Source organism: Oenanthe melanoleuca, chromosome 3, assembly GCF_029582105.1.
Source record: "Oenanthe melanoleuca isolate GR-GAL-2019-014 chromosome 3, OMel1.0, whole genome shotgun sequence".
Classification (NCBI taxonomy): Eukaryota; Metazoa; Chordata; class Aves; order Passeriformes; family Muscicapidae; genus Oenanthe; species Oenanthe melanoleuca.
In genome coordinates, this window is record NC_079336.1 from 61,835,808 (window position 1) to 61,863,388 (window position 27,581).

The 27,581-nt window shown below is 38.0% G+C and overlaps 1 protein-coding gene across 2 annotated transcripts in view; it reads right to left on the reverse strand.

The window, feature by feature from the left end:
- PDE7B (phosphodiesterase 7B) overlaps nucleotides 1–27,581 on the reverse strand; it is a 168,943-nt gene that overhangs the window by 92,615 nt on the left and 48,747 nt on the right. The window contains exon 2 of one of the 2 annotated variants that reach the window (XM_056486535.1): nucleotides 21,543–21,603. In XM_056486535.1, the coding sequence (XP_056342510.1) occupies nucleotides 21,543–21,603 (61 nt within the window). Of the gene's footprint in view, nucleotides 1–21,536; nucleotides 21,604–27,581 lie in introns of both variants that reach the window. The other variant, XM_056486534.1, reaches the window with a different exon arrangement.

Here is a 27,581-nt window from a genome sequence, read left to right on the forward strand (position 1 = left end):
AGTAATTAAAAGAGTAATCAAAACATTCTTAAAAAGCAATTTACTTCTTTTCAGAGCAGATACAAATTCAGCCCTCTGGTCTGTCGCAATGCCTGTGTGATACGAAGAAATCAGTTTGAATCACTTTGGCTATATCTAAGCTGCCTAAACTCTGGAGTTACTCCTCCTTCTATGGTTGGCAGTGTCAGACAACTGAGAGCTGGGATGAGAAATCTAGAGCCTATTTCTTGTTTTTCTCTTGCCTCCTGGTTCCTCTATGAAGAAATTCAGGGATGTAAGTTGAAAAAGCACCATGCTGCACTGGATAGTGCTAGTTGATAAGGAAACCAGAACTAAGTTTTTTGTAGCATCTGTCACACTGTATACATGTAATTATTATCTTTGGATAACATGGGAATAGTGTTACCTTTTTTCAAAGGAAGAAAGTAATGTTAGGAATAATAAACCTTTAGTATACTGTAATAACAAAGACCTTACACCTCTTCCTAAACGTATCTATTTTGAAGAATCTGTCTCAAACATAGTTGTATACATACAGTTTAACAGTTGGATTTGATGATCTAAAAGGTCTGTTCCAATCTAAACCTTTCTGTAGCCCTGTGAATCTGGACTATCAAGATTTATAGCTATCTAGTCACCCTCAGGGCACAAGTGCAATTGGCAAGACAGCACAATAACAAATGCATGTTGAAATGTAACACTGTTAGCCAGGTTCAGATATGGTGGTGTTTTTCCCAGGGAGTGGAGTAGGAGTTCATCACTTTGCAATGTCTGTGAGTCATGCCAGATAGCACTGGCAGCCTGGCATGACCTTGCAGAGTGCTGTGTCCCCAGCTAACCTGAGCGTCTCGCTGTGAAGGACACGTGAGAAGCCTTTCCCTGTGCCAGGTGTGTGCAGGGAGGCAGGGAAGCACTTGCAACCAAAGCCCTCAGCAGGCACAATGTTCAAGCAGTGTTATTGTTGTCTCATTGTCCAGCCTAGTTCTGGTTGGGTGATTATGATTGACAAGAAGTGTCTTGCATCTTCAGTTGCTTTTATTATGAATAATATTTAAAAGGTTTTTGTTGGTTTTTTTGTTTGTTTGTTTGTTTGTTTTTTCTCAAAGTAATTTGATAATTTGTGTTTGATTATTTCTGTTGTCTTGCCAGTAACACCTGGGCTATTAGGTGGGGGTACAGTTGCAAACTACAGGAATAGCTGTAAGCTCTGCTGTTCACCCATGACTGAAGGGACTGAAAAGGGTCAGATATAAATGCTGTTTGTGTCTATGGAACTTGAATAGATTATGAGCAAAACACTTAAAATAATGTTGTGTCCAAACAAATATGCTGGTCAGAGAAGTGGGATAAAGACCAATTCTGGGCAGAGCAGTGGGATAAAGACTAATTCTAAGAATCATCTATCACTGACACAAGCAACGAAGGCCACAGGGATAAAGTAACTGGCTTGTGAGGAGTCATTTCCCTTAATTTAGCACAGAGAAGACTGCTTACCTAATTTATCTTTTGTTTCAGTCCTGTTGTGACTGGTGGATCAGCTGAAGGGCTGCAGCTGGTGGGCACAGCCCACGCACGCAGCCTGGCCCAAGCTGGGCAAAGCTGTGGACCTGGCTGGAGGCTGAGAGGCTTTGGAGGTGAGACCTGCTCAGAAATCTCTCTGCCTGCCCTGCCACCAGCACTGCATGTTGCAGCTCTGAAATCAGCTGCAACAAATGCTTGCCTTCTCACCTAAATACCAAAAAAGTGCTACTGCTGTTGAGGTGAGCCAATTTGCTCTACAGTCAGTGAAGGGATGTGCATCTCTGAGAGGAGCCAGCACTTAAATGTGTTCCAACATGAGCTACACTGGATGAAGAGCTGTGAAGCAGTAGGAAAGGGAGGCAGAAATTCCTGTGTGTGATTTCTCCATTCTGGATGTGCGTGGCCTCCGGTGGGAAGAAAATCTTCCCATCCCATCTGAAAGTAACAGTGTCTTGCTTATGAGAATAGCATAGACTTTGGAAAGTTATTATTCTAAATATCTGTAAGCAATTTTTCTGCATTTCTTTCATGTGTGCCATTTTCCACATTGCTGAGGACGCTTTTTATTTTTGTTAAATTTTGCTAAGAATGTATATAAAACTCCTCCAATTGTACTATGCTAAAAAGCATCTAAATGTATGAAATCCCTTTTCATTATGCATCCATAGATTGAAAAACCTAGAAGCTGGTTTCCAAAGAGACCGCTGATTTGGACGTCCTGATTCCAGAAAATCCAGATAGAAGCATCTAAAATTATTTGATTTTCAGGAACTAATTAATAAGTATCATTTCACTGAAAGTGTATTTCTTTAACATATTGCATGTTGGTATCATAAAATCATAGCCTCAGGTTTTAAATTATGATGGAAAAGATATAGCTGATGGAAAAGATACAGCTGAGGAAAAGGTCTCATCATTCCTTAAAGAGCCAAATTGCCTTTTAAAATATGTGGTATCAAGTTTCTTGGCTGGACTAATTCCTCCCATATAATGGAATATTATCTGCATTCTCAGAGCATGTCCAATTTAGTGATTTTTCTCTATTATACCGTGTAAAATGCCTTTTACACATACATTGTAGTACCTTGCTTTTGCTTAGTACTGCACAATGAGCATGGTCTATTTTCTAGAAAACATGTGTATTCCCTCTAATGCCCATATATTTGGAGTAGGCATGCATGCAGACATAGCAAGGCAAGCCAAAACTCCCACTCCCAAATGTGCATTTCTAGAACATTTAGAATTAAAACCATAAATATCAGACAATGTGAGATTCTGTCTCTACACCTGCAGCTGCATTACCTATAATTATTGTTAAAAAATTAAGGTTCTACACAAGTTGCAATTAAGTGTTTTAAACTTTCCTTAATTATTCTAGAATCAGAACTGGCAGCTTTTAAACCTGACATAAACTGGATGTCTGATTTGTCGTACATGTGAGCCCTCTCAAAGTCTTCATCATTATTCCTCCTCACAGAGGAGAAAACTCTTTAACTAGTCATCCTTGGGTACCTTCTAGTTAGCCAACAGAAACAGCTTATTTGATTCATGGGAGGTATTTACATTGCCACACTTTATTTTGAGAGGTGGAAAGAGCTGTCAAAATGCCTGTGTCATTCTGTTGAGTGCCACAAAACCTCAGATATAAACATTCTTACTGTGGACATATAAAGGTAAAAAAGAGGTAAGGAGAAAGCACACTGCTCCCCTGGCCAATTCTCTGTGAAGAGAATTTACTGCCCTCAGTGTTGTGCAATAACAATTCCTTCTTTAGAGCTGAGATTGCCCATTTGTACTCTTCAGCCAAGACCTTTCTGTGCTTTATTGTCTCCTGCTTTCTTTCCTTTTCCAGTATGAAACTTCTTAAGCAGTAATTTGATAGAGTGAGAGAAGATAGTTAAAGACTTCAGAACCAGGAGTTCCTTTATTATAAAGTTCCATCATTTCTTTTGTAAATTTATTTTGTATGTTTGATCTATGCATAAAACATGACTAAACAAGCCTAAGAAATATATTAATCTTGATATTTTGGCTCAGTACCAGTCTCTTACAAACTTTTCCTCACTTCACTCATCCAAAATAATCTAGAACTTCAGCCAGGGTTAACTATTTCTATATTCAGCCTATGATGGAAAAAGGTTACAAATATTAACAGCTATTCCATAATGATGAGACAATTAAATGAAATACCTCCAAATAACTCCACTAGATTTTAATTATTTTTTCCCCTATATAAGCCTGAGGAAATAAAAAAAAATCCCATTTAGATAGGCCAAGTTTTAGGGGGCAGTTAATGACAGAAACAGTAATTACAGGAAAGGCTGCCTCAAAGAGCCCGAGTTCCACATGAGTAACAAACTGTTACTGATGAATCCAGAAGATAAGGCTACCTTTACGGACAAACGGGAAAGGGTCTAAAAACAGATATTCCTGTTAACAATGGGAAAATATCTGGAGAAAAGCCAAAGTCTCATTTATTTGTGCAGCCTTTAGGGAAGAAAGTATAATGTATGGCTGCCACATTAGGAATATGAGAAAGCAAATTAGTAACTGAGAGGCTGTTCAAACAGAAATCTATCTTAAAAGGTAGTGTGTATGATTTCCAGGATTTGTACTGATGTACTTTTGTAATGGTCATGTGGATGGTTTGATGATGTTTATAAAGAGACACACAAAAGTGAGTTTTAGCATATGAAAGAGAGAGAGCCTGGTCGGGAGTCTGAATTCCCGTCACACAATTGAGCAAAGTATTGAAGGAGAGGAGGTGTATCTATTTTCTGGTGGTGGGAGATGAGAAGGAGAAGGCTGCTGGCATCTGCAGCCGGCCTGAGCCACAGGAATTACTTTCTTTGTTACAACCTTGCAAGCTTCCATGTGTTTTTCTCCCTGGGGGCAGGAGCTAAAACCTGCCATGTGATAGTCCTTGACTTCCTGGAAGTAGCAGATAGCCCACCAGAGAGCGAATAGCTGCAGCCCTCCTCCTGCCATCTCCTGCCAGTCAACGGGCCTGAGATAAAAACCTCCGCTACAACTCCAGGGGAACCTTTGGGACTCAGCACCAGCACGATTTTGGAGAGGGTGGATGGTTGGGCGGCTGTAGAGCAGAAGCAGGGATCAAAGTTTGGTGAGGACAGAAGCAGCAGACTGCCTAGGTCTCGTGACAGCCCAGGGTGAGCTGAAAGAGGCAAATTCAGGCAAAATTAGCAACGAACTCCACAACTACATCAGTTGGAATTTTTGCTGCCTTGTAGAATGAAATAAGACAACATTAGAGAGAACTTGATGGTGATGGTGGGTATTCACTGCAGCTGCTCATTGTTGGCTGGAGCTAGAACTAGACACCCACAGGCACAGGGAGATGTATCTTATGTGTTCCTTGCTTTTGTCAACTGATAACTTCCTGGACTTCTGCGTTAGGAGAGTCTTAAGTTTTTACCTCACCATAAAATGAAATGCCAAGAGCATCAGGTCTGTAATTTAACAACAGCCATGAAGCCAGTAAGTGTAGCTTTGTTTAAGTAAGGCCTGGTTAGGTCACATCTCTTAAAAGTAAATGAAAAGGAAAGATTAAAGTGGGTTCAGCAGCAAACAATTATCTTTGACCACATGTTATCAACTAGATGGCCTTATGCCTCTAAGTCTGGGTTAATTATGGTTTTTGCCAACAATATCCAATTACATGACGAATAACCTTGGCATCTAAGGCAGGAACCTCTGATATGCGTCACTTCTTACCTCAAGAAGACTGTTTATCAGAGTTATCAGTGCTGGCTGCTGAAAAATCAGCCTGCTATTGTTACATTCCCATTCAGAGCACGCTGTCTTCCAAAACATCTGAGCAGACCTGACAGACTGACGGCTGGGAGTACTTTGACATACTCTACCAGAGGGAACTCCTGGGGGAAATAAGCCAACTGCATTCATTGCACTTCCTCCTTTGTAGTGTGTGGTAACATAGCTGGGGAATCCAAGGGAAATCTCTTCTGTGAGAGACAAAGCAGCAAATACATATAGGAAATATTCAGGTCATATTCATGCTTTGCACTTATTTTATTCCAGGTTCTTGTTAGGGCAGTGGTTGCAAATTACAAGGACAGAAATATCTTGCACTGTGGAAAAAAAGTCTTTTATATACAGGGATCATTCCACATATGCTCCACAAAGAGAGAAGCATTCACTTTCTGACTAGTCTTAGATCCCATAAGAAACAAAGACTGAAAAGCATTATTAGAACAAAAAGTGTTACCAATAAAATGCTTCCTAAGAACAGATTAGAAGGTGATGTAGTTTGTACAGTAGCATCTTGTACTGTCTTAGAGTAAGAAGAGTCATTATAAGTTGGAAAAAGAAGGCATGAACTTAATTACTGAATTGTTTGGGATATTCATTAATAGAAATGGCTGTTTTATATATATTATTTATTTATAAATTTAGCTATATAATACTCTAATTAACCTGAGATTCACACTTAATATGTATGTCTTATTTGAATCTTGGGTTAATGCTTTAGAAACATCTATTGTCCCAAAGAAAAATTATATTCCCAGCTCTTTGCCAGAAAAAAATAAGCTTTTGACTCATAGCTAATAAGACTTTTGTTAATAATTAAAGAATGTTGATGATTAGAAGCAGCCTACAGCTGCTGTGCATGTATATTACAGATGAGATATATCAGTTTCTTTTTCTTAATGAATGTGAAAACATGGTATAGGTCATCAAGATGTTATGGACTAGATCCAAAAAATGTTCCTGAACTGGGATTTTGGAATTTCAAATAGGATTTTGTGCTTACATTCAAGGATAAGACCCTGAAAACTCCCATTTCACTTTTGTTTGACATTGAAAATGCTTCAACTCTCTGCCTGCTGCAAATTTCTTGCTTTGCTTTCTAACTTTAAAACCCAGTTGGTGTCTGGAAAGATTTTGAGTGTACTCAAAAGAGCCTCAGATTGAGGCAAAGCTCAGAAGCTGCTGCTGCTTTCATGTTTCCATCCTATTTTCATCCAGATTTTTTTTCCCTCAGAAAAGAAACACTTCTTCTGGAGTTCCCTTGGGTTCACTCCAGTTGCTGCTCTCAGTACCTGCCAGGTACAGCTCATCACAAGCTCTAGCAGTGACTACTACAAAGTAGGACCAAGAGGAAAAGAGATGGCTTTTCTTTATATAAAAATAAAACTGAGCATGCAATTTATATATCAGTTTAGCATTTATAAGTGTTATCCATAAAATGGGGGAGCAGGTTAAATTTCACTGTCTGCCAGGGGGAGCACAAATTGTAGCTCCTGGCAGAACACCTTCCAGCAGTGTACTGAGCAGGAACAGCCTGTCTATGCAATAAAGAATTCAAGGTTTGTTGTGTATGTGTGTGCAAGAGTGAAATGGGTTTCTACTGTAATGGTTATGACATGCACCTAGGATAAGGGAGAATGGAAATCTTGTCTGAACTTCATAGTCTTCTCCTTGGATTTTATTACAGGACTTCTATGGGGTGAGTGCCTCTTCTGTAGTGTGTGATTTTAACTGGAACAGATTAAGCTGTAATTTTAAAATTTGATTTATTTTTGGCTTTTAAAGTCAGACTTTTTTATTTAAGATTTTTTTTAATTTTAAAGTTGCTTTACAGTAGCTCTCTATGGTCAAAAATTGGTTCAGGTGCTTGTGAGCCAAATGAAATGACTAAGAGTCCTCAAGTGAATTGGGACTGTTTGCAATGAGTTTGTTCATATTCTTTTTCTAACTGGCTGATAAGCTATATACAGATGCTTTCAAAGTCCCACTGGAACTGGAGTGACTATTTCAATACTTAATAACTTTAAAAGACTGAAGCTGCAGTTTCCCTGTTCCACTGTTGCTGCTTTATTTCGTGGATACATATTTGAGTTCCCCATTTGAATCGACATTTGCACTTCTGAGGCAGACTCGGGCTCAAATTGCAGTGATGCTTTGCCTCAGAAAAATTACAAATAACTTGCCACAAAGTCTTGCATTACACACCAGCCAGCACTTCAGGGTAGCTTTATAATGACAAAGAAAATATAGACAAAGAGCTGTTCTACCAAGAAAGATTCATTCATTCTGGTGGTCTGGCTTCAGAAACTTGATTAAAAACAGTTCCTTTGTTTGTTTGTTTTTGTCATAGTCAAAGGGTAACTGGCAAGTGTTTGTGCACCAGCACTCATGGGAGAGAACAGCCTGGAACGTGGGAGCAGGTGTTGCATTGGCCAACTTGAAACAGAGGGAAGATGACTAAAACCCTCCTTCATTCTCATCCCTTGCCAAATTAAATCCAATTTAGAGCCATGTGTTGCTACACATTGCACTAACAATTAAAGAGGATAAAACTCCTGACTTATTTATTTTAAAACTGAAGAAGTCCTGTTTTACAGTGCCATAATAACTGTTCTTTCAAAAGAGATGCCACAGGATCAGTGAGCAGAGGGCATTAAGGGCAGAATTTCTTATCTTTTCAAGCAGACAGCTTCTCTGTGAGCAGGACACTCACAAACTGCACAAAAGCACAAACTGCACATCTACAGCTGACACAGGCACTACATCAGCTCCATCCTTCCCATTAAGTCATCCATGTCACTGTGTTAATCCAACTCATCTTCCTTTTTGTCAGGTAAGCTGGGTCACTAGAGATCTTACTTGTTAGCTCTAAGTGAGCAAGCTCAATAAGGAAACACGGTAGAAACTGAAATGTTGGCTAAAAATTATTTTTGTTAAAAAAATCCTGAATTCCACAGGGATTTTTTTTCTATTTGTCAGAGTGGTTTGGTGCTCATTTTCTTGCACAAACCAAATTTCATCATGAAATTTCGTTTCATTTACAATTTTCATCTGTAAATAATGGATTCACAGATGCTATAGGCATTCCTCAGGTGAACCCTAACATGTCTGTCTCTTTATCCCATTTTCTTCTGTGACTGAGGTTACTCAGGCAAGCTGAACCTGCTGTGAGCTGTCACCAGGGACTCCAGTCATATGCTGGAGTAACTCAGTGAGACACACTGTGATGCACCTCCCACATAAAAGACTGAAGCACGCAAACCTTTGACAACTCTGCCTTTTAAACACCACATCAACTTTTCTGAATCTAAGGCTTGTTACCAGCCAAAGGATTTCACTAAAAGCTATTGGATTTGGGTCTCTAGTTTTCATCTGAAATGTAATTTTAAGATCAAATTTCAGGAAGATGATTTTAATCAAACATTTCTGAAGAAATTCTTCTTCCAGCCAGCTTAGGTGTACACCTGCTACCAAAAGCAGGCAAGTTTTTAGTGGAAAAAAAAGTGGGCAGAGTGACAGCAAAAAGGAGGACAGAACTGAATGATGGGCCCTGCCTATGTGAACCTGTACTTCTGGTGTAGCTCCCACCAAGGGGATTAAATATGTCCATCATATGAGATCCTGCATCACATCTTGTTATTCTCGAGGCAGCTTCAGCAAGAATATAAAAAACAGGTGGATAAAGGTGCTAGTAGTTTAGCAATTCCTGCAGATGATCTTTCCATTTCAAGGAAGATGATTTCTGGCAGGACAGTGTCAGAGGGATTTATGCTGTTTTGCAGAGGGAGGGCTTGAGGCTGCACAGCTGCCAGCCTAAAACCTTTCTAGGTCTACTACTGAAAATTCACTTAAAATTAAACATCAGCAACATTGTCCCCAAACGAGGATTAGGAACGAAAAATGCCAAGTAGGAAATGTTTAGGGTGAAAAGAGAATTGTGGTGCTTCTGATTAAAATCAAAATCAAACTCTTCCCCCATCCCATTCTAGGATTTTAGAAAGCTTTCCAGCAAACATCTGCCTCCAGTTTCCTCTTTGTTTATTCAGTCATCAATTATCAAGAGACTTTTTGTTTTGTCTCAAAGAGCTGCACAATTTAAAGCAACTGTGGTATCTAAGATGGTTCTGCCTAAACCAAACACAGATTCCTTCATGGCACAGAGAAACTGGTTTGGATTAAAATAAAAAAATATCCAAAACCAACAGCATTTTCTCTGTAAACTGTTCTTAGGGCTATTATAATACCATTTTCCCCCATGAAACAAATAATACACAGACTTCAAAAGCCCTGAGTCTTGTTCGCAAACAACAGAAAATAAATGAGATTTGACATCATGATTTATGATGCTTCCATTCCTTTTTTTTTTTTTTTTTTTATAAGAAAAGTGAAATATGTTAACAATTAAAGTGATACAAATTTGGGTTCTTCTGGCTTCTTAAGTGTTATGACCTGCCCTTGCCTCAAGAGCCCGCTTGGACAAATATACAATGGCAGCAATTGCACTTGTGCCTTTAATGTGGTAGCTCCTTGGACATATTACCTGTGATAGACCAGTGGATTAATGTCTGTTGTTACACTCCCTGCTGATAAGAAGAAATTACAATGAGGCATCTGCCATTCATCTTCCCTTTCCAGCAGAACTCTGTCAGTGACTGCCATTGTTGGTACATCATGTAGCTGCCAGCTGGGGACTCGAATAATTTATGCTACCCCTTAACTTACATTTGCATGTTCACAACTCCTTCCATAGCAGAAGTTCCATGGTGATTTTAATTGAATATTTACAGGATTGATGAGTGTGTTGGCAGCTCTATTTGAAGTTCCCTAAGCAAAGCCAAATAATTCCAGTTTAACAATGATGTTTCTGTATTGCAGATACTGCCCCAAGTTTGTAAATATAAAGCTTCAGATACCAATAGCTAACAAAATTAAGTTCTGTTAGAAAATCTTCACAGGGCAGTTAGAGCTGAGGAAAGTAAAATTTCTGTCACTTTCTTAGACAAATGCCTGTCTCAACCATCAAAGTTCCAGAGCATTCTGGGACTTGACAGTCATTTTTAACTATAAATTTCTCTTCCTGCTTTTGTAGAAACCTGAAATATAGTTCATGGGGTGGAAATGCATGGGCTTCTCTTTAAGAGTATGTTCATACATTATTTATTAACAAAAACAATATTAGGGCAAATATATATATATATGTAGGGGCTATCTTCACATATTGTTATCTAGCTGTCTGAAAAGACACTGAAAGGAACTGTCCCTTCTTCTGTCAGCAGGGTAATATGCTTCTTGATATGATCATGTTATACATTTCTGCTGCCAGTGTATTGCACAGTTTTCAGATGGAGAAGTCAATTCTAGTCCACTAATCCTTGCTTTCTTCTAAGTCTACTAATAAAGTGTGTGATCCTAGTCTTTCTGAGTCCTTTCATTAGCATTCTCTGTTATAAAACTAAAAGATATCCCAATTGTAATTTTTCCTATGTATGTATGAATAAAATGTGAGGATCTCATTAATGTATGTCAATAAGCAAAACTCTGCAATATGAATAATCACTTTAAATTAGTTGTTAAATTAAATTTGCTCTGTACTAGTCTATAAGCTCAGTGTGAAAACGTGATCGAGACTTAAAAATCATTTTACCTTATGTTTCAAAAAGGACAAATTTCTCATTGGACTACGTCGCATTTACCATTCCCCATAAAGCTGTCCTCATGTGATTGTATAAGACAAATCCCTGATAAAGTTATAGGTTGCATGCACTAACTGATGGCATGTGTAGTAGGCGAACTATAAACACACACAACCCGTCATAAATGATGAATTAAATACATCCTAAACATCCTCAGTTGAATCTTAACTGAGCTGAATGGTCCTGCAGGTAAGTTTGGCTATAGAAGTCTGCATGTTAGAGCAACTGTTGAGCTGAAGTCCCAAAGGCAAGGTTCAGAGAAGCAGGAGCAAACCAGAATTTGCAGTATGTTGGGATAGGATCTCAAGAACACACTCCTGAGATGATCTAAAACACTAATGTGTACACTTTCTTTATAAAAATGAGCTACAGAGTACCCTCCATAAAAATTTTACTGCGGATTGATATTTTCAAAGTTATGAAAATCAAAACCATATTTGACACAATAATGGCAGAATTTAGTCTTCATATCTAAAGATTTCACGATACAGTCAAATTTTCTTCCCATGGGACAGCGTGCTGGATCCCTTAAGCATTTGAAAAATCCTTTGTCATGTTTTCAATTTACTTTATTCAACTCAAATTCAGGAGCTATTCAGATGTCAGAAAAGGTCCTGCAGCTATGTCAAAGAGAGAGAGGGAGAAATGAAGACTTCACAAAAGCAATGAGGAAAAGAATTCAGTTAATAAAAACGATTTCCCACATATACTTCTCTACAAATATCCAGAAAGCTTGAGACTTGACTCGTGTTAAAAAAAGACCCAAACCTTTCAGATGAGGTTGATTAGCCTATTTTTCTATTATTTCCTCAACTTTAGACCTGAGAGCTTTGAAAGCCATAAAAAACATTATTTGTACTCCAGGAGTAAGATTATTCCCCTCGAACTGCTCACATCCACATCACAGTTTCTTAATTAAATGGGGAGAGTTGGATTCCTCAGACCAGTTTTAGACAACTATTTTGCAATGATCTAAGTCTGAAGGAAGCACCTCTTTCTTGTTATTTTCTGCTGCAAAAGGGGTTATTTTATGATGGCTGTAGACTTTAAAATGGAAGTTTTTTTACAGATGTTTACAGACATTCTGCTAAGATGAATTGCATCCCAGCTGTCTTCAGCATTATTTCCTCTGCAGAGTGAGAAGAATGTCCTATGAGGGAATTCCAGTAGGAGAACTCTCTGAACTTTTCTGTAAAAAATACATTAATTTCTTGACATAGCCAGCTGTGATTCAGAAATTCCATTCCTTGTTACTAAATAGAATTTCCATCATTTACCACCAGTATTCACAGTCACACTCTATGATTTCATAAGCCCAGAGCCTCAAGTGTTTGGATCAGAGCAGTGCTTGAGCATGCACAGTGCTAGACACTGTGACTGACCCTGGCATGCAAACTTATTTCAATCTACTCACTTTTTGGCTGCAGTGAGAATATCTAAATATATGCTTAAATAATTTGATGATCAACAGATGATCTAAGAAAGCAACTAAATGCTTTAAGAAGTATGAGATGTACAAGAAGACAACAGATTATATTTAGAAATGATATTTTAATATTAAAAAATTTGAAAAGGAAAAGGAAGCTAAAGCTATCAAGGAAAACTTGTTACCCAGCTAAACAAGCAAAAGAACAGCAGAGTTATGATTTTGTTGCTTTTTTTTTCTAATACTAGAGGTGCAAAAAATTCCTACAAATATGACACTGCCAATTCTCAGTAAGAACGGTGAAATTATTAACAACACTTCAGAACAGCTCCAGAATACAAGACATCCTTATAATACAGAGCAGAGAAGAATATAGGAAAATGCCTTCTTAATCTGAGAAGTTTATGAGCATGTATAGTCAGGAACTGAGTACTTGAAAGCACAGGAATTCCGTGGCTTTCTTAGACATAAATCACTCTTACTAAGGGTAGCTACACATGAGTCTGCAGGACACTGCAGAGACTTTGCAATTTCAAGATATCACCAAGTAATAATTAAAGCAGCAAAGATTAATTGCTAGAGATGAGCTCAAACCACAAATTATAAATCTGAACCTTTTAAATCTAATTTTGAAAAGTTATCTCTGTAGATTTCATTATATGTATGCTATCATGGAGGGATGGCTGATGTAAAACTGTGAATAAGTGTTTTCTTCAATTTCATCCCCAGTTTGGAGCTCCTTTCCCCCCTCCCCACCTTTAGAGAGAATGTTATTATAGCAGTATGGTTAGTCACAGCAATTTTCTGTACAGCACGTACTTTAGGTGAACACAACCCACTCATAACACTTTGGACAAAGAAGATGGCAAACTAGGGGAATGCAGTCCGTGTTTGGACACAAGGTTAGGCATGAGGAAAATCAAACTGTGAGGAAGCAGCGTGAATAGGCACTTGAAATCTATTTTCCAGCAGGGATCAGCAATAACTCATGTGACAAATACCATGAAACAACATATGAGATCATCTTAAGTAAATCAATCAAGCCACTGTTCCTCTGCTTTTCAAAGAAGTCCTTAGTTAGAAAAAAAAAAAAAAAAAAAAAGAGAAAGGAAATGTTTGTGAAACATAATTCAGATTTCTTCTTGTCTTACATGTATGTGCTCCCCCAGATGCAGGGGTCTATTTCTTATCCTCCTGGAGTCATAGCCAGAATTTTTCCTTGTGCAGGGTCAATAGATGGAACAGAGTGCACTTAATCCCAACTTGTGTTGCCTTTATTTTTGCAGGTAAGAGAAAAGTGAGTGCTGTGGGGTTTAACTATTTTAGGATGATGAAAGTTCAGAATTAAAAGGTTAACCTCTCACTAGATTATTACATAAATGGGCAGCAGAATGCAACCCTTCTGTTTGCAACATACTTTGGAATAAAAGGGAAACACTTGGCTTTGCAGTTTGCTAGAATTTGAAGGTATTTGTAGCAATGCTTTGAGTGCAACTTCTGGATAGGAGTTGGAAACCTGTAGCTTTTTCCTAAATTCTCAGACAAGTCAAGAAAACCTTTTGATAGAAAAAGAAGCTGAAGAGTCAGGGGTTTGGGGTATTTCTAGTTGGGGGACTAGAGTGTTTTTATATCATCTCTTGAGGTTTTGAATCTCAGCTGGGTTCTCCTGGTTCAAATGAATGGCTTTTGCAGACATAGGCAGCACAGTAACACTCTCTTCTTCAGAAAGCCATCATGCTGTGCTTACATTATATAGATGCTGCCAAATCCTCATTACTGCATTCTCAGCAAGTGCCCTGACACTCCCATCTCTTTCCTGCACCAGGTTCAGACACAAGATAAAACTATACATGATTCAAGTCAATGTTTATGCAATAGGAAAACAAGAACCCTAAATAAAATTTAGAAAAGTGTTTTATATGCATGCTCAAAAGGACAAGGCCAGTTTTTGTGTTCTTCAGCACCCTTCTGGAAGGTAGAATACTGCAAGAGAAGTAGTTTCAGTCTGACCTGATTTACAGGACAGAACAGGATAGACAGGTGGTCACTGTCACTCAGCTACCAGCCTATATAATTACCTAAAATAGTAATTAGATCAAAATTACTTGAATAATAAGACGTTATTAGAGAACTGCTCTTTAAAATATTCTTAGGGCATCAGAAATTTGAATGTTTAATTTTACTTTTTTTAATCATTTCTTACCCAAATTAATCAAATAGCCATGAAAGTAAAAGCTGGGTTTGATATTTACATTCTTTGTGGTTTTAGGCAAAAATCTTATCATAGTGAAGACAAAGGGCTCCTGCTTGTTTAGCCTGAAGCTGCAGCACGGTGATGAAGTGGCACAATGGTGGCGTGTGTGCCACAGAGCCCTGGACAAAGGAGCTGCTGTTGTGGCCCCGTGCCCGCTGGTTTGCCACTTTCTGTCTCCAAGCAACACTCCCATGCAGGCAGCCTGGCATCCCTGCCTTCCTCACACATGGAGCACGGGGGATGCCCCAAGCCTTTAGCCTGCTCCGTACCATGGCCAACGAGTCACGGGCGCGCTCAGGGAGAGCAGAGATTTGGAAAGAACTGCATTTCTGGAAGATACTGCCAGCTCCAGGAGGAGGTCTTAACTGATGTGAAGGAGCTATTAGCCTCTGTTTTGCAGTGGTGGTAAGGACGCAGAGGATCCACTTTTAAAAATTCATTTACAAGCATAGTTACAATATCAGGAGTGAAGTCTTGTTTTTAAATTGTCTTAATATACTGGTGTGCTGTTTTAGAGGAAAAAGGGAAAAGTGTTAGAAGTTATTTGAAAATCTCTACTCAGCTGGGTAGAACTACATTTCCATAGATCCCATCTATACAATCCTGTTCTCATCAGAATAAATTGTTGGTAGAGAGTGGCAGTTGTAATATGAAATATAAGTGAAAAACCAAAGCATTAACCTATATCTTAATTTTTGAATTTATCTACAGTAACAGGATATAAAAGGAGATATGGTGTTTATCTTTCTGTATGCATTCACACCATTGCTTTATAAATGGAAAAAACCTGCTTCTCTTCATCCTGTGTTGCAAGCTACTCATGGAACAGAAACCTATCTTTTTGTAGCAGACGTCCTAAGCCTCTCCCTCCCGACAGCTATGAAATTCTGAGTAATCCTGATGGGCAGTGTAGCTATGAGCATGGATTTCTTGCTAGTCACTGTAGATTTTAGGCCTTCTCCCCATAAATATGTTTCTTAATTTTACAAAAACTAATTCATTTGTTTATTAGCATCGCATTTGCACAGAGAAAATACTAAGTCTGCATAAGGTCAAGTGCAGGTGTAAGTCTTCGAGTGACTGGGATATAAATAGTCCATGTATCTGGCTATTTAGAACACCATTGCTCATGCATGACTATCAGTTGCAGCAGCAGTTTTGCATGTGCAAGAGATATAGGGTCACATTTCAAATGCACAGGCTCTTCACCAGTGCAGAACTATTTGTCTAGATGCCTCATTTCTTTTTCTCCCTTTGCTGCAGGGCAAGTTGACACATTTAATTACTCTTCAGTATTTTTACCCATTAAGTTATTTGGTTATTTACCTGATCAAGTTCAGCAAAGTAAGTTGTAACAGATTTTTTTCTGCCACAAGTGAAGGTGCCTTCAGTGGTTATATAAGGCAGGGACCAGCCAACCAGAGCCTTGCCAGTGCCCCTCTCTCCTGGCTTTCAACACGGCTGTTATTCCAGTAATGTCTCTCTCTCTCAAGCTGTGGCTGCCAACTCTGTTCAAATATGTGGTGGTTTCCTGCTGTGGGCAAAGAGCCACCAAGACTGAAGCTGGATCCACTAAACTAATTTCATGGCTAAATGCTGGTTCGTTTACCCGTAACTCTTCATAGGCAATAAATGGTGGAAGTATGCCAAAAACCCACTTTTTGGGGGGATGAGGGAGGTTGACACCTCTCTGTGCTGGAATAGGAAGAAGTTTGTTGCCTCAAAGCAATGAAGTTATGTACTAGTAGTCTGGGGAATTAAAAAAAAGGTGGCACTACCTCAATTTTTTTAAAATAATTGCTTTCTTGGTTGTTGTTTTTATTTAATTTTAAATGGACATTTGTGAGAAAACTACTTTTATTCCAAGCAAGGATTCATCTGTCTGCTCTTGCAAGGACTAAGTCTGCACCAAATGGGAAACAAAACTCAGCCACATCATTCCTGTCTGCTTGGAATTTACAGTAATGAAAAGAAAGCACCTCAGCCTTTTGCCATGGGGCGTCTGGAAGGCTTGTGTTTTCATCTTACTAACCAGCTCCTTAAGGAGGGCAATTCACATTTGCCCTGGAAGAATTTCTGCAGACTGCAGAGTTGGCCAACAAGGGATGTGACCTCTTCAAAATCTGCCCAGCATTTCATTAAGGAGTAAAGACTAAATCTGGTGGTGAAGGACTGTTTGCTGGAGTAACAAACTAAATAATTTGCACTTATCATCCCTCCTCCTTACTGCACTATCATCAATCAGGTTGAACAGATCAAAACCAAAAGGATAACTTAATTTTGTATGTGTTGTGATGGGTGCAACTGCCTATTTTCTATACACCATATAAGGATAACCATATATATTCTGTAGAAACAGGTAATTATTTATATAAACAAAATTGCATACAAACACACACACACACACACACACACACACACATATATATATATATATATATCTATATATATATATATATATATATATATATATAATTGAAGTTTCTCTTCTAGTTGGCAGACCTTTTTGTTCTGTTCTAGTCTAGAGCCAGCTATGGGAACTTATTTTTTCCAGGACAGATTCTTAAAACTTAGTGCTCTGCCATGTAGAGGTTACTGAGCTAACTTTGTTAACTGAGCTAGTTAAGGAGGTGAGAACCAGTTAAGTTGCCTTAACTCTGGACTCTTACAAGCTTGTATGTAATCCTTCCCAGCAGAGTAATTAGCTTAGGCATCCAACCAGCAATTTTCACAGCAAACTAACCCAATTATCTCTGCATGATATGATACTGTGTCATGTTTGAGCCCAGAATATGCCTGCATATGGGAAAAATTAACCTCAGGTTGTGCCATTGAAAGTAGCAGTGGGTGCTCTAGGGAGAAGGATAGCTGCCTTCTGCCTTTCATCATACAAATCACTAGACTGATAACTATGTAGTGGGTACATTTCTATAATCTCGATTTTTGTGCTAACTATAATTTTTTGAGTCAAAATCATTAATAGTAAAGAGCATGAGTAGCCCAGGGTTCTAACTTTCATAATGCAGCATAAAGCAAAAGTTTTCTGACATCCAGTTCAGCACTATTAGACAATTTTCTCACGGCCAAGTGCCCTCTCTAACTTGATAACAGTTTCAATTTAAGCAGAACAGTTCAGATTTTCTTCCTTGCCCTGGAAGTGCTGATGATCTGCCATTATCTCCTGACAGACTTGGGGATTCAAGGAAAACCTCTGATAACACAGTTCTATTGAAAGTGGGATATTTTCATTACTTGTATTACTGTAGGACTTCAGCTTCTCATTGTACTTATAAATTTATTCTTCTTCTTCCTAAGAAGTGAGGAAGCACTTATCTCCCCATTTTTCAAAGGACAATATACATGCAGGATTCAAAGTCTTATCCAATGCCATACTCAAGAAAGCTGTGATATGTTTAGGATCTGAGCACTTCAGGTCTCAAAAGGCTAAGGTGGGACACTGACCAACTTTCTTCTGTGACAGTTATCAAAGTTGTGTTGCTTCAACTGGTATAACACAACTGGGATGGAGTTAATTTTATTATTTGTAATGGATACAGGGCTGTGTTTTTAATTCAGTATGAGAAAACTGTTGATAACACAGTGATGTTAAAGTTTTGTTCAGTAGAGCTTGCTCTAAAGGACTTTCTGGTTTCCTGCACTCTGAACTTGCCAGAGGGATATTCCATATCATACAGCATCATGATCAGGAAATAAACTGTGTTTCTCTGTGTGTGCATGTGTGTGTGTGTGGTGTCTTGGCTGGGAGCTGCTGATCACTTGGCCAGCAGATGATGAGCAATTGTATTGTGTATCACTTGCTTCTCTTGGGCTTTATTCCTCTCTCTCTTTTTCATTACCACTATTATTATTGTTGTTATTAGTAGTAGTATAATATTTTATTTGTCTTCTATTATTCAACTGTTCCTGTCTCAACCCAAAAGTTTTACCTTATTCTGATTCAGCTCCCACTGTGGGGGGGAAGTGAGTGAGTGGCTGCATGTTGCTTAGTTGCCAGCTGGGATTAAGTCATGGCAGAGATAAAAGTGTAAAGAGACTAGCACTATATATAAAATAAGAGGGAGAACATAATTTTCTGTAAAGACTTTAGTGCAGATAATTACACTAATACTGAACATATTCTAGTCAGAGCACATAGCTATTATCTTTTATATCCTCACGAAACACGGCTAAGTGACCATTTGATTTTGTTATTTTTTACACTTGAATTAAAAATATCCATCACTGATGCTGAAAGATGAGGCATTAAGCTGATTCTATGCTCATAATCTCGAGTTGAGTGATACCTAGTCAGTGCCTCAAAAATTGCCTACTTTCACTCTAGGCACTGTAAGCATTTTGGCATTTTTTAATCTATTATTTACTGTTTTCTAGCAGGAAGAAGGATTTTTACTGCAAACATCTCTTCCTCAACCTTTATAGAAAAAGAACTTCATACACATAACCCATGTTACCTCAATGAATGTGGATTCAGTGGCAAGCCTGGCATTGCTTCTAAAAAACTTTAAATTTGAAGCTAGTCCAGAACCAGTAGTATAAAGCAGATTTTCTGACAAAACCAGGTACTACCATTTTAGAGTACAGCCCAATAATTTGCAGTTTCAGGTATGGACTGATCTTGCATCAAAGATCCCTGAAGAAACACAGTCAGTACTCCAGGCTCCTATGTTCCTTTTCTTACTAGGGTAATTATCCTCTTGTAGTTGCTGGGACTTGCCCTCTAGATTTCTGTCAGCACCATGTCACTGCTACATTAAATGACAGCACGACAGTTTCAGCATATTTCAAAGATGCAGCAGCCAAGAAAGATGTCCCACTCTGAAGGCATGCTGTGCTTTGTTCACTGGTTACACCCACAGACATTAATAATGTCAGCTTTGCATTGATCAGTGACAAACTGTGTTACATTCTCTTGGAAATTCAATTCACTTGTAAAATATGAGGCAGGGCACTGCATGACACGTTCAACACCAAGTCTTAGGCCTTTTTGGCTGCACAGTTTCTGGTTTCTGCTCCTCCCTACAAGTTCAGTATGAAAAGAGAGGTGTCCAGAATAGACACCCTCTGGCTTCACAGCACTACCAGAACCACACAGATTTCTGTGATAAATGGAGACAATGGAGCTTGTCTCCAGTAGTCACTCTCAGAGAGACCACAGTTTCTGCTGTGTTTGTATTTTTTAGTTTCTTCTTCCCACCTCTTACAGAGCCAGTTCTGGAATATACAAATTGTGCTTAGAATAGTTTCAGTCCTGTGTATGATTTGGAATACCTTGGGGTGAAATGAAAAATTCTATATTATATGTGACACTACAGTCCTTAATTTGCTAGTGACTGAAAAATAACAATAGCAGGCAAAATATTTTTTAGTACAAGAAACCTCAGTAATCTCTGAGAATCAGTTACACCTTTGGCACGTGCTCTTGGAGTCATTTTTACATTCCTAGCAGTTTCCTTACACAGCACAGCTCATGTTCTCACTCTTGTACATGCATATACTACAAGACATAGATAGGAACATACGTAATGGAAACAAGATTTTGTTCTTCTCACTTCTCCTAAAGAATTGTTTGCACTAAGAGGGATGTCAAACTCTCAATTTTGGACTAACTTGTTCTAAAAATGCCAAATAAAATGATGAACCAAACCATGCAGAAGGGTTGTTTTTTTTTTTTTTTTTTCTCTCCTCTCTCCCATCCCCCATTCTTCCCCCTAATGCATAATAACATTTGCATGGATATAACTTCCTTAGAACTAGAGTATTAGGAACTCAATTGTATTTACACTGTAGATTGTAATTGGCATGATAAAGGATCACAAGTGTATCTTTCTTTGTCAGCTTGCTCCATTAAGGAGCTCTAACCATGGATCATTGATGTAACCGATCATTATGGCCCATTGTGTCAGCTCATCTGTTGGGATCCCTGCACTAAAAGCATGACAGATTTCCTCTGCAGCAATTACAGTCTGTTGTGACAATAGGATTTAATGAACATAAACAGCAAACCACATAATCTGTTAATACAGAGCACAGCTATGCACCCAGATGGGAATTAAGTTCCTAGACACTGTCAGTTGCAGTTTAAAAAATTGTGGCTATTTCAATCTTCATGTTATTAGATGCAATGTTCTAATTTACAGCATATATTTATCTCTTCCCTGGCAGGTCAAAGGTCTTCAGAATTTAAGGCTTAATCCTGCAAGTGTTCTGTGATTTCATTTTTTTTCCTGAGTAAACATTATGTCTTAGGTTTTTTATACACTTACTGCCTGTCTTTCACTGTGATGCTAGCCATGCTGTTAATGTTGCAGTAATAGCATTGTAGACGAAACAACCACAATGAAACTGGTCACAGAAATTAATGAAACATAGCAGAATTTTTGTGTTGTTTCTAAATAATAGACACTTCTACTTAATATGAATTTTTACAAAGCTACACCAGTGCAAATACGTAAAACCACATTGACTGAAATTTCCCTGAATGATGTGGCTGAAGGTCTTCTCTAGAGATTTTTGATACATGCTTGTGGAATTAGTATCGTCCTTAGAAATACAGATTTTTCAGCTTTTGAATATGAGTTCTGGAATTCAGCTGATCAGAGCTCCCAATGTTGGTACTGCTATATTTTCATCTAAGCACATGGACCCTACTGGAATATATGTACTTTGGAAAGCTCATTGCAAAGAAAATAGTCATGAGGACTACATGAGGATGAGCTATGCAAATGCCATTGTGGATCATCATGGTCATTATCACATACTTTTAAGAAGAAATTCCCAATTAAATATATTTCCATACCCACACACTTGAATAAAAAAGGGAAGAGATTCTTACCCTTACCTAGCATGCGAACACATTTGGCATTCTGGTCAGGACTATCAAATGAGATTTCTCCGCACCTCTGGGGAAAAAAAGATAGATTTCATTAAAGACTCTGATAGCACTCCTGTCCTCATCCTCTGATACCTCTTTATGTTTTGGAACTAGAGATTTTCAAGACACATTGTAAAAACATCAAAATGAAAATCTTTGCAAGTAGACAAAGTTTGAGAAAAAGAATAATTTTTGCAAATGTGCAAATGTGCAAATGTACAACACTGTACTCCAGGGTGTTCGCTGGGGAAAACTCAAAGTAATGTCTTACTGCCTTTGGATCTGCCTTAAGCTAAGACTGATGTCTGCCCCTATCATTGAGGATGATTGTCTCCCTGTATATTCCAGTCAAGGAACATCATTAGAATTATGTTCAGAAAAGAGAAGTGTTAGGTTGTTTTCAAACACAAGATATAATTTCTGAATTTATGCAGGCACACCTGTCAGTTTAGCTGCCAGGAGAAACATAATTGGTGTGGCTCATGGGTCTGATCCAGCTTCAATTAAAGACAATCAGTGGACAGATCCCACTAATTTCAGTAGTGGTTTCTTCAGATGCTACATAAAAGACTCAATTTTGCATCACTACACTCAAAGCTCATGAGAGGGGCTTAAGGACAGCCTCATATTTTCTAGGCAAAAGTGGTCTCTACTTCCTTATCTATGTACATATGGTTTTGGTATCCATGACCAAATAGGAATAAAAGCAGAGTGAGTAAAATTTGGAAAAATAACTGAGAGCTGTCCATTTCCCTTCCTCTTTTTTTCTCTCTCTTATGTACTTCCTCCTTTTCAGCACTTATGGTGAAGTTGTTGGATCTGGGTTTTTTTTGCTTTTTTTCATTAATGAAGGTGGCATTGCAGCAAATATTAAAACCTACAAATCAGGTAAGTAAAAAAACCTCAGAGCATCAAAGAAGATGAAACACAGCAGCAGTTTCATAAATGCACAGCGCATTTGGAACTCACTATTGTTAAAAAACTTTTCACCTCCCTCACACTGAAATAAGCACAAATAAACAAACAAAAGTCCCACACAGAGTCTTTTCATATATCAGTACATCTAAAAAGAGCAAACAGATGCCTGTGTTAACTTTCCTAGGTGGGAGCACCTACTACAGAAACATTGAAAAAGAAAAACAACACCTTGCATTTCAAAGTTAACTTTATGAATGCTCTTATAGTAGCACTTTGTCAGGAGAAACACAAACTTGATATTTACTCTTCTGAGAATCATGCTAAAATATAGGCATCTTTTTACAGAAGTCTTCCAGCTGCTTCTTCTCCAGCAAGCACTCTTAGACAAACACAGATGGTAGAAAGCATGTCAAAATTCACTGCCCACCTCACCCCTGGAATTATGCTCTGTGAAAACCTTTGATTGTTTTAAATTCAGTCCCTCCGAGGTACTGTATGTTCCAGACATATTTATATAAAGATCACATTTCAGGCTGTCAAATGGTGTCTTACAATGTCTAACAATACTCACCAGTCCCAGCGTTATGAAACTGGGAAAACGGCTAACATCCCCCAGAGCCAACTTACATCCCATGGGATCCATTGTGCTGATGGATGAACTTTGAAAACTTTGCAAGTAAGATTCAGATAACTGTATACAAGTTCACTGCCTCATCTGAATTCCCTTTATGCCTACAGTCCACAGAAACAGTTGAAAATCACTTTACAATAGTCAGCCTAGGAGATTTTTCACCACAACCACTGCAGCTGGAAATACCAGGAGAAAGATTTTCTGGAGTAATTTAACTTCTGTTGCTAGTAAAAGTTCATAGATGCATGTCAGTGGAATGAAAAATAAACTGTTACCAAACTGCTCAGAGCATCTGAAAAAGACCTAGTTGGATCCTGGATGTGTAAAATGGCACAGAAATACAGCAGGAACTCACTTCTGCTCATCCAAAGAATAGAGTTGTTTGTGCATTTTTGCTGTTAGCAAATGTTTTCCATGAACAGGAAGCGAAGCATGATTTCAGGATTCAATCTTTAGGATTAAACTGGGACATTACCACAAATGCTATGAATCCCTTCCAGGGCTGGATAAGCTTCCTCTGCCCTTTCCCTGGACTGATTTACTTCCTTTTCCTGTTTTCCTTTTCCTGCCCTTTTCCTGTCTGCTGGTACATCATGGTTGGTACTGTGAGATGTTGTCAAAAGTCTCTCCAGACCCAATCCATTTCCAAACTTATCTTACAGCAGCTGCTCATTCCCTCCTGAAAACATCTAAGTTGACTATAGAGTCAGCAAAGAATCTACCAGGAAGAAGAAATATTAATCTACATTAAATACTGGTTATTCTATTTTTTAATTTCAGTCTGTCAGAAAGCAGAGAGGGGGAGAAATGACCTTGGACATACCTGAGTTTGGGATATTTTAAATCTCAGTCTGGGCTTCATGGCTGTGCCTAGTATAGTGTTGGTTGGACTGGCTCTGCCATGTGCAAATCTGGATGTGGGGCTGGTGAGTTCACAAAGGCAGCACTGCTGAAAATACACTACCACTATTCAATTTCCCTGAGTATGAGATCTTTTGTTGTTGAAAATCTTAAAAGAATTGTTGTGTTTTAAATTGATCAGATTTAACAAAGAAATGGGTAAATACAAGTAAAATTCAACCCTCCGAGTCTTCATTGTACATTCATACATTTTTAATAACTATATATTTTGAACTCTGGACTAGACTGGTTTTTTCTCTTTCTGGAAAAGAGAAAATAGGTGTTTTCAGTTAATAGTAATATTTTCAGTAATAGAGATGCATTTCCACATAGAATTTCAGCCTGCAGTTCATAACATTTTTTTTATAAATGTGAAAAAATTATATTGATATAAGAAAATGAATTTATAAATTATCTACTCTCTACTTCCTTTTTTGAGATCATATACATGCCATGATATTGAGCCTGTTACACAAGCTTCAGTGTGGTAAACTAGAATGGAACTTACACGTCCCCCGTGGAAAAGAGACTGAATCATGGAGCAGCTGAAAGTGGAGCTTAAAATAAAACTGAGTGAAAAATGAGAATAGGGATGAAAGGACACGGAATTCAGAAGAAGTGTGACATGAGCTCTGTAAGGTAAGTAAATTGGAGAGCTTGAAACCAGCCTGGATGACCCTGGTGGCCCAGTACCCCTTGTCAGAGAAGGGAAACACTGGAAGGCACAGGCATCATCCTCCACAGAGAAAGGCTCTGTTGGAGAACGGTGCTCTCAGGCAGGATGACCACTTTGCAAGTACACAGGGAAATAGGCAGCCATCTGCCAGAAGCCCTGTACCAAAACTGCAGTGTAAAACTGCAGCAAAGCAGGGCATAACTGGCAGGAAAAAAGTTCAGGCAGAGAAGGGATGGAAAATCTACTCTGTGCTAATGCAGTAACGCATCTCATGTTACTTCCCTGGTATTACGTGATCATTCATAGGCTGGGTTCCCATTTCCAGCATGCCTGGGCTCACACCAGCTGCATTTGAGGTTTTGAGACATGTAGCAATAAACAGGGTGTATATACCCCAGCCACAATATGTTCTTAGTTTGTTGGGGGGTTGTGTTTTCTTTTTTAAAGTTGTGGCAAAAATTTTACTTATGGGAAAACTGTTTTTTTGAAGTCATTCTATTCAACTTCTATCCATATGATAAACTAATGCATTACTCATTTTAAGGAGGAAGATGCAAATCAAGTAATTGAAATAAATGGGTCTAAACTCTTTTCTATGACAAAATTCAGCAAGTAAATGTCTGAAAGTCTTTTTAATGAAAATTGCAGTAAGTGGCATGCTAATTTTCTACTTATTAAAGGCATATAATTAACACTGATCTAGTATTTAATATTATAATCTTGTTAGATTTTGCAGTGTTTTAAAAATATAGTAGAAACTTTTTGGGCATGAAATTTGAGCGTGTGTAATTTTTTTACTTTTTTAAGCTGCAGATAACCAAATTTTTAAAGCCAGTTTAAAAGATTATTGGAGCAGGAAACATATTTATAAGCTTCTTCACTCTAATCTGTTTTGTTCTGCATGTCCTGAGTATGGTGGTCAACATGTCTCTTCCAATACTACAATAATCAGGGAGGTACTTGATGTACAGGATCAGCCAAACATGATAATAAATATTGCATCATTTCCTTTTTGCAGGAGATGACAGGGATTATTGTACCTGCAAACAGAGGAGATGTGTTAACTGCACATTGATTATGTGCCAAATATTTTTTAAGAATCTATTGATTTAATTTTCTTAAGTAACCTCCAGTTAGTATGCTCTGCTCTTACCAATAGTAGATGGAACATAACTATATAATTTGGTGAAAGAGCTTGCCCTTTCTTTCTTTCTTTCTTTCTTTCTTTCTTTCTTTCTTTCTTTCTTTCAGTGCTACATATAATTTCTTATCACTTTAGAAAGTAGAGTTAAAAGATATAAACACAACTGATTAAAAGGATTTAAGGCTTCTAATGCTTTTATGAATAAATGGGTAATCTCAGAGGTAAAAAATGGTTACTGTTATTCATATTTCTGTTTTCCTATTACATTCCTTTCTCCATCATCCTTAAAAAGTACTTAAATAATGTTCTTTAGTATGCAAAAACATCATTCTATTTGCCTAAGGATTATAGATGTAAAATCTGCTAGTGTGAAAAACAGTGCTACTTTTTAACTCAGTGCTTTATGCTAACTTTAATGCTACTTTTACTTAGCAAACTTCAATAAAAACAATAGGCTGCTCATAAATAGCTGAAATCTAAGGGCAGTATTCCAGAAAGAGTCAGGCCACACACTTTTCATGCTGCATGGGAGGCCTTTTAAGTCTGATTCACTTAATAAACTATCAGAGTGTAGGAACTGTAAGATATCCAGGGCATTGTGCTTCCCTTTCTGCCTCTCTTCTCTGACAGGGACAAAAGAAAGTACAGGAATTACTAAAGCAGATTGATGTGTAATCTCTCTTATCTGCAGCCTTTCCACTATCACCTCCCCCAAATTAAAAGCCTTGTAATAACATCTGCTAGTGATTAAATCAACTTTTATGCAAAACAAGGAAGTTCTCTACTGATACTCTGTAATTTTGATATGCACTTAATTGTCAGATACTTCTGAGTTTTGCTGAATCTATATCCATGGTCTTTGTTGGCCTTAGCAAAGGAAATACAGCCTCTGTGTTTGTTTAGAGACAAAAGCTCCTTTTCTCTATATCACACTATATTTTAATTGTAACAGGCCCACATTTGATCAATTTTCTCTGAAGTTAGTAATTGCAAAAGCTTACCCTATTCATATGATTTTGGATTGATGACTCTGCATTCTTCAAGAATTTTACTTAGCCTTTCTTACATGAAAGCATGTGTATAATGAATACAGCATGAGAATTCCATGTGTAAACATTCCCATTGGTAGCAAACACTACTAGATTTTTTCAGCTAAATTGCTCAAGATCTGTAAAAAAGTTGTAATTTGTTTTATGTACCATTTCCCAAGGACTTTTTAACAGTTCCCATAATGATTATAGATAAAATGTTATACTTACCTGAAAATTTAGATCTACATTAAGCAAGTCAAGGGTTTCACTAAATTGGGCTGAAAATAACTACACTTCCCTTGAACTGGAATGTAATATGTGTATGTCCATCCACTTGCATACTGATGACTCCCTTTAAAATACTGTTGGAAGCCAGAATGCTACATTTTTTTGCTATTCAAATTGCTTCTATCATATTGCAACTATTATGTTGCAGCTGCACTGTATTTCATGGGGAAAGTTTCCAGCTTTCCTATTTAGTATCAGCATTGAGGCATACTTGAACTGAAAATTCAGGTTGTATTAACACCTGGATGATTTTCTGTAGAGTAGCAAAGCTGTATCTGGGCAGACTTGTTCAGAGAGTTCATCCCTTTCCAGGTTTTCCCTGTGAAAGGGAAGGGAAGGTTTCTCTTCTCTCCAAGAAATTGAAACATGTTGTATAAGTAAACTTTCAACACTGTCACCATCAATCTCCAGCAGAACC